Below are 13708 nucleotides of genomic sequence, written 5' to 3'. Positions count from 1 at the left end.
ATTCTTAGCAGAAATTGTGATGAATTTTAAACTCTTCAACCTAGCACATAAGACCATTTGTCATCTGGCCATTGGTTTCTCTGTCAAGCTAAGCTGCTACCACTGATCCTCAGGCATGCATGATTCCAACTATATATATCCTCTTAAGTTCTGTCATGATGTCTTAATGCATACTCTTATTTCTGTCTAGATACCTTCATTCACCATCTCTTCAACTTGGAAGTAAATTCCTTTTGATCCTTTGACTCAGTTCAAGGCTCTTCAGTCTATGGGAAAAAAAGCTCAGCCTCATTCATAATAATTGCAGATAAAGCTGCAATGAATCATCATTTTCCATCTATCATACTGGCAAAGATCAAAATGCTTGGCACAGTGTCGGCAAAGTTGGGAAAAGGCACTCTTACGTTATTGGTAGAACTAAAAATGACTACTGAGCAAATTTTATCAAAGTAACAGTTATCCTTTGGTTTAGCAGCATTACCTCTGGGAATTTTTTTTTACAGATATTCTTACTCTCCCCTAGGAAATAAGGTATGTGCTAGCAGCATTGTTTATGATTGGAGCAGGATAATGATTGCCTAGATTATGATACATCCTTTCACTAGAATACTCTATAATGATTAAAACGCTACTTAATATATGGAAGGAGCAATAGGATGTGTTAAGTGTCAAGCCAAGAATAGAACTATGCCTCATTTATGTTTATTTATTTATTTTTTTAGTTTAAGTTGTATCTGTTTATATATGCCTAAAATCTCTCTATAAGGATCTAGTCAAAAATAGTAGTATGGTTATCTATGGGGAGGGGAAGCTGGTTGGCTAAAGGTCAGCAATGGGAAAGTGACTTCCCTATATAGTCATTTATTCTTTTTAATTTTTGAAACTTGAGGGTATATTACTTAGGAAAGAAAATATGAAATCAAAAATAAATAGAAGAGATCCATTTGGATGTCACCATCTCCCCCTTTATCCCCTCCCTGCAAACACACACAGCTCCTTTCAGCTGACTTTTAGGCTTTTCAGCCCTGTACTTCTAAGGTAACTTCACCACAGAACCTGTCTATGAGGGTGGATTGTTATTTTACTTGACTTTCGTCCTCCATTAGCAGTTCCTTGAGTATAATAAATACCATCTTATATTTTTGGAATATCCTTGCATGGCCTGGCATGTAGAGCGCCTTATGTTCGGAAGTGGGGAGGGGGGAATGTTTCTCCCTTTCTCTCCACACACACTCCCCAGTGCTTAGAATACCACTCAGGATATTTAACATTATTATAGTTCATATTTCCTAATTGTGGATATATTTTTATTTTTTCCCTATTAATAAAATATCTGATGATGTATGTGTTAGTGGCCATATTTTTTTAACTTAAAGCTTCAGACTTACATCTACTAGCCTGTTTTTTAGATTAGTGGCTCTTAAATGTTGATCTGCAATCAAATAACAGACAGTGATGTGAGGTCATATGGAGGACTTACTAAAAATACAGATTGACAGGGCCCATGTCCCAAAATACTGATTAATTCAGTGGAACCGGGGTGGAGCTGGGGAATCTTTTTTTTTTTTTTTTTTTAAAACAAGTTCTTAAGATGGTTCCACTATGGAGCCATAAATAGAAACATCTTCTTTAGATATTGTTAGGAAGTAGGGAAATCAGTTCTTAAACATAAGTAAATGATTATATGTTAGCTATCACTACCACCTCCTGTAGGTAAAAAGAAGCCCTTCTCAAGGTCAACATCTTGGAAAGTAAGGTAAAGGTTAACCAGATTTGAGTTATGAGGTATTTAGTGTTCGCCTTTGTGTGTGGGGCTGTGCTGTGTGCAATTTATAGACCCATTCTTTGATCTCTATGAGCTTAATTTCTAAATAAAGGTTGATGTCAATATATAGTTAGAAGGGCATACTAACATTTATGCAACTTCTTGCATTGTGTTAAAATGTATTCCTGTTTTCTAGCTTTGTTGATGATTAGAGTATCTGCTTTCTTCTGCTACAGAAAATAGACTCAACCCCTCAGAATATTTGTTTTGCTTTGTTTTGTTTCTAACAGATTGTCATTTTCCTGTGAAAATTTCCAGTGGTAGATCATAAAGGTTCATGAAAGCTTTCACAAACCAGTTCCTTAACTGCAAAGCAACAATAACACTACAAATGTTTGTTTGATCCCAGTATATTTTGATAACATATTCAGCCTGAGATGATATATCATATGGAAGCCATTTCCTACAATAAGTCAGTTTAACATACAAATTGATCTAGTAGTTTTGAAAGATTATAGACTTCCCTGTGAAAATTTCAGTTAGAAACATCTTAATAAGAATCAGTGTCATACCAAACCGTAAGACACAGTCATTAAGAGGAATAATTATGAGGAGTTAATTAAAACTGAGTTCATTATTATGGCAATAACTCAAGATTCTCTATTCCAATGTTTTCTGAGAATTACTTTCTTTTGCCCTACTTTGTTGAGGGGAGGAGAAATTTCGAACTATGAAAAGAAATATGTTGCATATTTTTGTTTAAGTGCATGGTATATAGCTATTGATTATGTTCACTCATTTCTAGATTTTAATGATTATCTAATTCACTGTAATTTGTTTAGACTTTTAATACAGGCAGGCTATGATGTTAATATTAAAGATTATGATGGCTGGACACCTCTTCATGCTGCAGCTCACTGGGGTAAAGAAGAAGCATGTCGGATTTTAGTGGACAGTCTGTGTGATATGGAGATGGTCAACAAAGTGGTAGGCCTTTTAAATGTACCTTAAATATTTTAACTTTTAAAAATAAAGTTTTAGTCTTTAAAATATTATGAGACTATAAATTATATAATTGTGTTAAGGTTTTTGTAATTGTCAATTGTTTATTCATTTTTATTATTAAGTCTTTTCCAGCTACTTATGAGGTGATTTAGGCACTTCCATTGATATTATATTTAAAAACTCATAAATTAAGAGAATTTTGCAAATGTATAAGGTAGAATATATTCTAAGCAATGAACTTTCTGGTGTTCTGGAAACTAGTACCAGTAGGGTTATTATAGGACTAAGCTGGCAACAGGAAAAATCCTTACTATTTTTGACCACCAGCTCTTTAAAATTGTCTTTTCCACTGTGAATAAAAACAGATTGATAGATGTTCGTCTGGACTGATTTTTGAAACCAAGTCATACCTATGGGTGAACTTTCAAGTATATTTGAAATGCATATATTTATTTTATTAATATAGTAAGAATTTAATTAATTTTTATGGCGGTAAAATAGAAGATTTCAAAAAGGCAAACTTGGAGTTACTACATGACCCAGTAATTCTATTTATAGCTGTATACCCCCCCAAAATTAAATGTCCACACAAAAACTTGTATACAAATGTTCATAGCAGTGTCATTCATTATATACCAGAAAAGCAAAAGCAGATGCAGATGTCCATCAGCCTGGTGAATAGATTATCAAACTATGGTGTATCATACAATGGAGTATTATTCAGCAATTAAAAAAAGAATGAAATAGATTCTTGCTACAACATGGAAGAACCTTGAAAATAGTATGTAAAGTAAAAGAAGCCAGTCACAAAGGGCTGTATACCGTATGATTCCTTTCATATCAAATGTCCAGAATAGGTAGAGTAACAAGACTCTATAGTAACACCAAGTACATTAGTGGTTGCCTTAGACTGGGCGAGCAAGGAGGAATGGTGAAGAGATTGCAGTGGGTATGTCATTTCTTTTGAGGATGATGAAAATGTTCTAAAACTGGTTGTGTTGATACTCGTGGATATACTAAAAACCTTTGGATTGCATGCTTTAAATAGTTGACTTGTATGTGAACTATAGATTAATAAAGCTGTTACCAAAAAAAGTAAGGGGATGTATATCAGTTGCTTCATTTATCTACTTCAAGTCATTTGTACCATGTTTTATACCTACTATAAAAAAATTACCAAATTCTTTCTGTATAATCATAGAGAATCACTGAGGGCATAATTTATTGATAACTTTTTATCATCACCAACCCCCTTGTTTTCTGTGTAGGGCCAGACAGCCTTTGATGTAGCAGATGAAGACATTTTAGGATATTTAGAAGAGTTGCAAAAGAAACAAAATCTGGTATGTTTGATGACTATCTAAAAATTGTCTCTATTAGTGAATTCCCTTATAACATTGCATTTCAGACAGTTGAAAAAGTGTTCTTATAATATTTTATACTGTTTGGTTTTAAGTTATTCCCAGCAAACAAATTAAATTACAGTAAATGAGAATAAAGGAGTAGTGGTGGTATTTTTTTAGCCTTTTGTGTTGTTTTTTCCCCATTTCTCTAGCCTCCCCTTCCCAAAGGAATACTTATATAATGTATGTGCACGTGTGCTCAGTTGCCAATTCGTGTCCAACTCTGCGACCCCAGGGACTGTAGCCCGCCAGGCTCTTCTGTCCATGGGATTCTCCAGGCAAGAATACTGGAGTGGGCTGCCATGCTCTCCTCCAGGGGAACTTCCCAACCTAGGGATCGAACCCCCTTCTTCTGCGTTGTAGGTGGATTCTTTACCTATGGAGCCACCCAGGAAGCCCTGTATAATGTGTATGTTCTCAATAATCTTCTTGTGATTTCATAAGGAAGTTTGCTTAGAAGGTGGAGACTAAAATCTCAGATTTCAAAAATAGCATACCCTAGAAAAGCAAGCAGTTACATAACTAGGAAGCAGTTGTTTAAGTATTATCAGACATCCTAAATGATTAATGGACTCTGGCTTTTTCAGTAAACTAAAGTTGGAGGGATCTTAAAAAAAAAAAATCCAACTTAATCCTTTGTGGAGGGCCCCCCCCAACCTTTTTTTTTTGGCTGCATAGCATATCTTAGTTCCTCAAGCAGGAATTGAACCCATGCCTTCTGTAACAGAAGGGTGGAATCTTAACCATGGGGCCACCAGAGAAGTCTCCTTTGTGGCGATTTTTAACTGTCTACTTCCTTTTTATTCTTTATCCAAGCCATTTTTTTTTAGGTAAAATTTAAATCTTTGTTCTATCTGTTTTGTTTTCATTTAGTTTTTGGGAAGCTACTTTGTTATATTTTAAATTCTGTATTTTGCTCATTAATATTATTTTAATAGTATTCTTATTTTTCTTTGCATAACTTTTATAAAGCTCCATAGTGAAAAACGGGAAAAGAAATCTCCACTAATTGAATCAACAGCTAATATGGATAATAATCAGTCGCAGAAGACCTTTAAAAAGTAAGTAAAATATTAAAGTAGATTTTTTTATTTTTTTAAATGAGTTGGCATGATAGCCACAGATATGATTATTAGATTTTGTGGTTCTGAGAAAAATTAATACATTTATATTATATTTTGACCTTTTGTTTTTATAATTATTTTAAGGCTCTTTTTCCTTTTACAGCAAAGAGACATTGATTATTGAGCCTGAGAAAAATGCATCCCGTATTGAATCTCTGGAACAAGAAAAGGTTGATGATGAAGAAGAAGGAAAGAAAGATGAATCTAGTTGCTCTAGTGAAGAAGATGAGGAAGATGACTCAGAATCAGAAGCTGAAACAGGTAAAATGTGAAGGATAAAAGGATTTTCAGTGAAATTTTGATGAAGTGTAAAGTAAGATGAGCTCAGGCTTTAATTTTGAAACTTTTCAGACTGACTTGCTATTTAAGCTACCTGCCAAGCCAGCAACAAGCCTGTAAATTACCTTTTAGGAGTGTTGGAATTTTAAGTATAGTAGTGATTTTATTGTTCTCTAATTACCTGGATGCTCTTGATCACCTCTGTGTTTTACTGACGTATATTTTTAAGTTTGAAGAAGGTGAAGGGGCTTTGAAGACTCCCTTTGTGTGGTACAGATAAGGTTAGATGGGTTCCCAGCAGTTCAAGAATGCTCCTGCTGCTCTACAGGAAGCTGGCTCCCAAATATTTCCTGAGTAATACTTAAGTTTTAGAAAGTTGGGACTGAGTCCCAAGACTTTTTCCCGTAGACATGTGGGGAAATTTATTTTGCTTTGAGAAATTTTAAAGATATAGAAAAATATAATAAACATTCATACTCAGACTACCAAAACTAAACAGCTATTGACTTTTAGCTGTATTTTTTTTTTAATTTTCTTCTAATAAAATTAAAACTGTTGTCTTCTTTAATCATTACCCTAGTCTACTTCTCTTTCATTTCTTTCCCAAATCACTATCATGAGTTTTTTCCTGAATCTTCTAATCCATTGTTATACTCTTACCTTACATTCAGAAATAATATATAGTAATTATAAGGTTTTTTTTGTGTTTTTATCCTGTACCCTAGAAATTGTTATGCAGCTTGCTCTTTTTACTTAAAAGTTTTGTTTCTATCTATCTGTATCTTTTTATATGTAACCTATCCCTTCAGTTGCTGTATAATATTCATTAAATACATTGACTTCCTTTTTGATAAAGAACCTAATTCCCAATGTTTTCTTCTAAATAGTCCTGGAGCAGTCATTTTATAATTATCTCCCTGTGTGTATGTCCAAGAGGTTCTCTAACAGATATACTGAAAAATTGGATCACTGAGTCATATTTTCATTTTTCACAGATGCTTCCAAATTGTTTTATTGTAACAGTTTAAATCCTTTTTATTATCAAGTGTACACTTTCTGCATTCTTTTCCTCTGGCTCACATTTTTATAAATTTTGTTTACTGAATTGCTTTTATTCTTTACCGCCTAATCGCTCAAAACTTCTGAAGAGTGTGAGATTCCAGTATTGCCATCTTTGAGTTGTGTAACCTGGCATTTTGGCATTTTAACATGTTTACCAGAAATAGTATTTCATTTCCATTAAGATTTTTATCAATGCAAAACTGTCATCATAATCTCAGGACTAGTTTGGTGATCAAGTGGTAAACACAAAGGAGCCCTGGAATCCCTTGAACTCCCCGTTTCCTCTGGACTCAACAACAGCAGTTTTGAATCAGACTATTTTTACTCACTCAGCAAAATATTTTCTCTAAGAAAATGTGAGAAGTTTACTAAATAAACATGTCAAGGAACATATTGTTAATTCTATTTCCCATTAAAAACAAGATATTGTTAAATAGGTATAGGCCAGCTTTGTTGCCAGGTGATATGTTATGAATTTCTTTATTTTCTTGAACTTACTAGTGCTACAAGTAAATTATTTTTTGGAAATACACGAAGAGTTTTTGAGGTTTATAAATGACTAGATTTTAGTCTCTAGGGATTTATTAATAATTTTTTATTTATTGCTGGTCAGGTAAGTCAGCATATCTTTTGCCTTGATGACACAGTAGTATAAGTAAAATTGGAAGTAGAACAACAGGTAGTCATTGAATATTAAAAGTTATTTGTAAAACATGCTAATTAAAATATTTGTAATTATAAAAGCAAATTGTATGAAAATCAGCATGTACGGTGTTCAAGAACATGAAGTGATTCATGCATGTAATTGTGGATATAAGTTATTTAATCTGATATCTCTGTGAAATCAGGGTAATAATACCTGCTTTACGTGGATACTATATAATAATTAGTCTGTAATAAATGTTAATTTTCATATACTGTGTAAAATTAAAGTCTACTCATTTAAATATGATTAATGTACATGTTTAATAATATTTCAGTTAAATTTGTTCAGTTCATTTGAAAGATAAAATGACACCATTGAAATTTAAATTGACTCAAATACAAGTATTTCAAGTTATTTTTATGTAGTTAATCTCCTTTCTGTGAGATATGCTTTGGCCTCTAGTCTCTAGTAAGATTTTGATGCTGTTGTTCAGTCTAAGTCATGTCCGACTCTTTTTGACCTCATAGAGTGCAGCATACTAGGCTCTTCTGTCCTCTAGTAAAACGGATCATTATAAATCAAACCACATGCACATGTGCATCAAGACTAGCACCCAGATCTCCTGCTCATGTAGAAGAATTCAAGAACTGGAAGTCCAGATATCTCAGATTTTGTTACCTAATTTTTTCTTAATTGATCCCTTCTATACAGCTCACTGGGCTTCCCTGATGGCTCAGTGGTAAAAAATCCGCCTGCCAGCTCATTTTTCCACAGTTTCCAGGTTTGGACGCACTTCAGATGCTCAAGGATCACAAAGAGCTCTCGTGAGAATGTGGTTTGATTCAAAGGAGCTTCCAGGTTGGAGGACAGGACAGGACCTATCCCAGTGTGGATAATGGTGATGCTGCAGCATCTCATCACCAACCCCCAGGGATTCACCTTCCTCCCAGGGTGAATGCAAGTTGTCCCCATGGCAGTAGATTAATCTGTCTTATAGTGCCTTTCAATCTGCTTAGGGTCAAACTCCTGTAAAGAGCTGCGAGAGGAACAACTTGTTCCTTGTTCTTATATACTCCTGAAAAGTCTCCAGAGTTAAAAGCTACCACTGCCAGTTAAAATTTCTAAGAGGTCCAGGCCCTTGTCTAGAGCCTGGGAATGATTTGAGGGGAAAGGAGTAAGCCATATTTCTGCTCAACTCCAGTCTGAAGGTAAAGAGGTCTGAAGAAAGAACAAAGCACACACAATGGAATCCAACTTGGAGGTTATAAAAAATGAAATGAAATTTTTTTGTACAGCTTACCTGTTCAAATTAGCATACAGTCATTTCAGCCTTTCTAAGTAGAAAAAGATAATTTTTTTTTTTAAACAATCTTCCTGCCAAGCAGGAGACACGGGTTCGATCCCTGAGTCAGGAAGATCCCCGGAAGAAGAAAATGGCAACCCACACCAATATTCTTGCCAGAAAAATCCCTTGGACAGAGGAATCTGGCGGGCTACAGGCCATAGGGTTGCAGAGTCAGATGCAACTAAACAGCAACAACATACAAACTCTCAATATTAGGCACTGCTAACTAGCAAATCTCCTGACCTTTTGGTTGAAATTTCCTTGTCTATAGAATGGAAAGAATTAGACTAGGTTATACGGATAGTTCTTTAAACTCTTCTATTCTGTAAATATGAATAGAAATAATTACCATCACATTATATTATGTTAGTTCCCAATTTGAAGTTTAAGAGTACCAGTCACTCTGCTGAGTTTCTCAGCAAACTAGCTTTGAATGTTTCTCTGAAGCATTGTACTTGATAATTTTGTTCTTCCTGTTGCTAGTAGTTAGTTGTGCCAGGAAAATTTGACTCTATCTCGAGAATTAACCCATGTAAATGCTGTGTGGTTCCTTCTCTCTCACTCTTTTAATATCAACAATGCTTTATCATACTTTATTTGGCAAGCTTGAGAAAGCAGTCATTTCCCTGTAGAGCTGCAGCTTGACCTGACAATTTCTAAACTGCTTCTTTTTTCTTTTTTGCAGGGTTGTTTCCTTGGGAAACTATTTTATGTTAAATAACTATTTTGCTGGATTTTCTTTTGTTAAATATTTACAAAACCATTTTTAAATCAGTTTCATATAAATCATATTGAAAATAGGGATTCAACCAAGTTTAATTTCCTTCCAAATGATTTATACATTTTTGAGAGGTAGTTGAGGGAATGAGGAAAGGGAAGCATAGTTTTGCTTTTAGTTTTTTGTGTTGTTTTTTTTTTTTCCTTTAGGACATGAAGTTTTTATTCTTCATTGAAGTCAAATGAATATAAAGGGCTTCAGTAACACTGATAATGTTTACTTAAGTTGAATGATGAATAGCTGGGGTTTGTTTCATTATTACTTGTAAACCAACCGTAAATGTTTGTATATGTGCATACACATTCTTTGATGTATTTATTTCAGTAATATAAAACAAATTTTTAAATAAACCTAGAGAAAATAGGAAAAAAGGAGAAAATGCAAAAAAATACGCTGAACTTTATTTCTCCTTCCAGACTATAAGCTTTATGCGGTTATTTTGTCTTTTCATTGACTGATATATCCCCAGTACCTAGGACAATGCTTGAGGTATTGGGCACTTAATAAATATTCATTGAATTAATCTCTCCAGTTAGATGGATTGTTTCCCAGGAGGATGGTTTAATTAAGAGTATACATGATTTGTACTTAATTATGCTGAGTAGGCTTAGCTTCTGTTGAATGAAAAGAGATTTAAAAATGAGAAAAAAAGCTTATTAGACTGAGTTTAGCTCATTCAGTTTATTTGAAAAGCTATGGTAATAGTGATTTTTAAATGTGTCGGTTTGGCCTTGCCCTTTGATAGTTTGAAATTATGCTTTCAGCCCTATTAACATAGAGAAGAGAGGTGGTATAATAAAAATGAATATCTCATAGAGCTTTAAAAGCAGTATATTTCTTCCCAAAAGTATAGAAAGACACCTGTTCTATCCCATTTGGAAACTAAAGGAATACTTTAAAGCTCAGTTAAATGACTTTAGACTATTTGCAAAGTAAACTTTTCTAGCCCATTTATAAATTATAGTTAATTTAAAGGCTTAAATTTATATGTGACTTGTGCTAAAGGCTAGTTTGATTTCTGTGTTCAAATAGTCTTTGAATTTTTGCTAACATCATATTGATTTTTTTCTAGTATTTCAAAAATCTTTTTCTAAGTGATCAATTATTAGTTGGAAATTGTCTTGATACATTGTGGGAAGAGATTTAACCTAATTCAGCTGATGTTGTACCCATTTAACTTTAGACCTTTTAGGGGTGAGAAGGAATGCTCTTTGTGACATTTAAGTGTAACTGTTTGACAGGAATGTAATTACTGACAAAGAGTAGTTTTAGATGTCCTAGAACAAAGAAGAGCTATAAGTTTTAGATAAGCAATATTAGTTGTTTTACTCATTAGAAAATACATAGCTCTTGAATTTTTTGAAGTTATGTTGTATTCAAGTGTTCAGGCTTTAAAAATTAATTTAAAAAATTTTTAAAAATCTCCATAGTGTTAGAAGTATGAAAGTCAGATTTTATTTGTGCTTTTTATTCTTAAAAGTCTGGTTATGTGTTATGTTCTTACATAAGTCTCATACATATTGAGACATTTCTAGAAACTACTTGAAAAATTCTCTTGTTAAAAGGGATAATAGTGGGAAAAGACTAAATTAACAAAACCTTAAACAAAAATACAGTATTAAATACTATTTTCAATACCTCTGAAACTGAACTCATCTAGAAGCATGACTCTTAATGTTCTTTTTCTTTTTTTCCTCCTAAAGATAAGACAAAACCCATGGCTTCTGTAACTAATGCCAATACTTCTAGTACACAAGCAGCTCCTGTAGCTGTTACAACACCTACTGTGTCATCTGGTCAGCCAACACCTACATCACCTATTAAAAAGGTAAGACAAAATTGTGTTTGTTAAAAAATAAATGTATTCTGTATAAGTACCGTTTGAGTTAAAGCATGAAGACAGTTCTAAGTTTAAGACTTTAGAATGAAAATATTTTTTCTTTATGTTACTGAGATTTCTGCTGAACCTGTTATATTCTTTTTTCAAATACTTTTTGTGGTTGATATTAGTTAATCATTAAAAAAATAAAGAGCAGAAAAAAAAATTTTTCATATGAAAAACTACTGAGCATGGTAGTTTTTTATTTCCTTTGACTTTTGAGAAACAAGAGTTTTGTATCTTTTATTTCTGTTGAGTAAAGGTGCTTTTTGGTAATTTCACATGTGTATAAGTTAAGCACAGAAAAAACTTCCACAAGTCACTAAAAGAACTGGAATCTTGATTTTCTAGTTCATTTACAAAGCACCAGGTATGTCTGAACAAACCAAAGGTCAGCTGCTGACCCCACCTCTTGTTATTTGTTATGACTCTAAGTGAGTTACTATCTTTTCTTATGTATTCTCCCTAAAAAGGACAAAACAAAAATGATAGCAAAGAGAGAAAATAAGAGCTTGGCTAGTGACTAAGTGCTCCCAAAACGGTAGTTTCATTTCTTCCTCTTCCTTATTTTGTTCTCCATTTATTTATTATCCTTCTTACTTTCCTTTCTCCACCAAACAGTGCTTTCCAACTAGTGTGTTGATGTTCAAGACTTATTTTCCCTGATGTTTCAGAACCCATACTTTTTTAAACCCAAATTGAAGATTAAGGGTTTTTCTGTGGGTTGGTTGGTTTTTTTTTCCTTTAACCTACTGGTCTCTTTTTAAAGGCTTCTCCCTACCAGCCTTTACCTTTTATGAGCAAACTCATTTCCCTCTCTATGTAACATGCACTCACATACCCATGTTTGTGCATGCACACACACATATGCACTCACGCTTTTTTTTTCTTTTCTCAGAACTGTTCTAAGAATTGACTGCTTTCACTGTAACACAGTATTCCTGAATACTTGAGGATGTATTTAAGTACCAATGCATTACCACAGTGAAGTCAACATACTTAGAAAATTAGACATTGATATAAATGATTATTTATGCTAATATACAAACCATCCTCAGAATTTTCCCAGTTGTCCTCCTAGTAACACCTTTCTAGATTTTTCAAATCTGAATTTTTTGACTTTTCAGATTTTTATTTTTCAAAATTTTTTAATTTTTCAAATTAAGGGTCCACCCACAAATTACACATTGTATTCATTTATCATGTCTCTGCCTTTGGACTTCTTGTTTTGTTGCTTGTCTGACATTATTTGGTTTGCATTGGTTTGAGGACTGATTTTAAATCCCCACAGCAGTTCTATCATATTGTCAGTTTTGCTAGTCTTTGGATTTGATACCAAGTGGCCACAATTTGAGCCTTTTAAAATCATAAGCTAGAGAAAGATCTGTGCTATTATTAATAATCCTCCCCTGAAACTTCCAAAGGAAAGCAGTAGTGTGAATTTTTAGTGGTAGAAATAACATGAATTTCACTTGTACAGTTTGAATATCAAGAGACTCTGACTAAATCAACCTTCTATATTCTAGAACTGAGGGCTTCTTAAATGCAATTAAAAACTATCTTCAAATGGCCATAATTTTATATGCTTTAAGATGAAGTTCTCCAGAAGCAGTCTGTCTGCAAAATTTTCAAGATAGTTATCATAACTGGAGTTACCATGAGCTGCTTTAACTAAAGGTTTATTTAATTATAGAACCCCATTTTGCTTCTTCAGTGAATACTGAACTTTAACTGTTTTGATTTATTATCTGTTAGAACTACAAATTTATCAAAAAGTTCCCAAAGCTCCATTCCCTTGGCATAGCTAGCCAAGAAGCCAGCTGTTAGTCTTTTGAGTATTTAGTTAAGCAATCTCTTTCCTACTGTAGTCAAATAATTACAGTAGGCTTCTTATTAATTATATTTTTCTCAAGCATAACCCTAGATTTATGGCAGTTTACTTCTCAGTTTATGCCAACTGCCCTCACTGAAAGCAAATACTTAATAGCTCTGTTAGATTAGTGGGCCAATCATCTCTTTGCTATAAAAGTTCTTATTTTATTCTTATTAATTATTAATCAGAATTGATTCTAATTCTTAATTAAATTGACCTAATAACAATTGTTTCTCTAATTTGTATATTTAGAAACTGCACTTTCTTCTCAAGTTGAAGATTACTTTAAAGATTATTTTATTTCAGTATTTGCTCTTAATGTTTTATGGCCAAATTTTATTCAAAGTAATAAAGTCTTGATGTACAAAAGAATGAAGTATTTTAAAATTTAATCAGTATTATGTATGACTTTTAAAGCCTGTTATATCCAGTGATACTGTATTTACTTTAATTTAGCATTTTAGTTGTTTTTTTTTTTAACGTTTTAAGATTTTCCCTGTAACTTAGAGACCTAACGAATTTCCTTGGATGAATTCTTAATTTATAAAT

The 13708-nt window shown here is 33.1% G+C and overlaps 1 protein-coding gene across 30 annotated transcripts in view; it reads left to right on the top strand.

The window, feature by feature from the left end:
* Positions 1-13708, top strand: part of PPP1R12A (protein phosphatase 1 regulatory subunit 12A) — a 171114-nt gene that overhangs the window by 100835 nt on the left and 56571 nt on the right. For all 30 annotated transcript variants that reach the window (XR_014082905.1, XR_014082906.1, XR_014082908.1 and 27 more), the window contains exons 5-9: positions 2608-2752; positions 4039-4113; positions 5146-5234; positions 5401-5558; positions 11111-11235. Coding sequence is in view for 10 of the 30 variants with exons in the window: in XM_081593181.1 (XP_081449307.1) it covers positions 2608-2752; positions 4039-4113; positions 5146-5234; positions 5401-5558; positions 11111-11235 (592 nt within the window). In the remaining 20 variants the exon portion in view is untranslated. The remainder of the gene's footprint in view (positions 1-2607; positions 2753-4038; positions 4114-5145; positions 5235-5400; positions 5559-11110; positions 11236-13708) is intronic.

Source organism: Giraffa tippelskirchi, chromosome 4 (genome assembly GCF_054371585.1).
Source record: "Giraffa tippelskirchi isolate mGirTip1 chromosome 4, T2T-mGirTip1v1.2.pri, whole genome shotgun sequence".
Classification (NCBI taxonomy): domain Eukaryota; kingdom Metazoa; phylum Chordata; class Mammalia; order Artiodactyla; family Giraffidae; genus Giraffa; species Giraffa tippelskirchi.
This window is presented reverse-complemented; position numbering and strand designations above follow the sequence as displayed.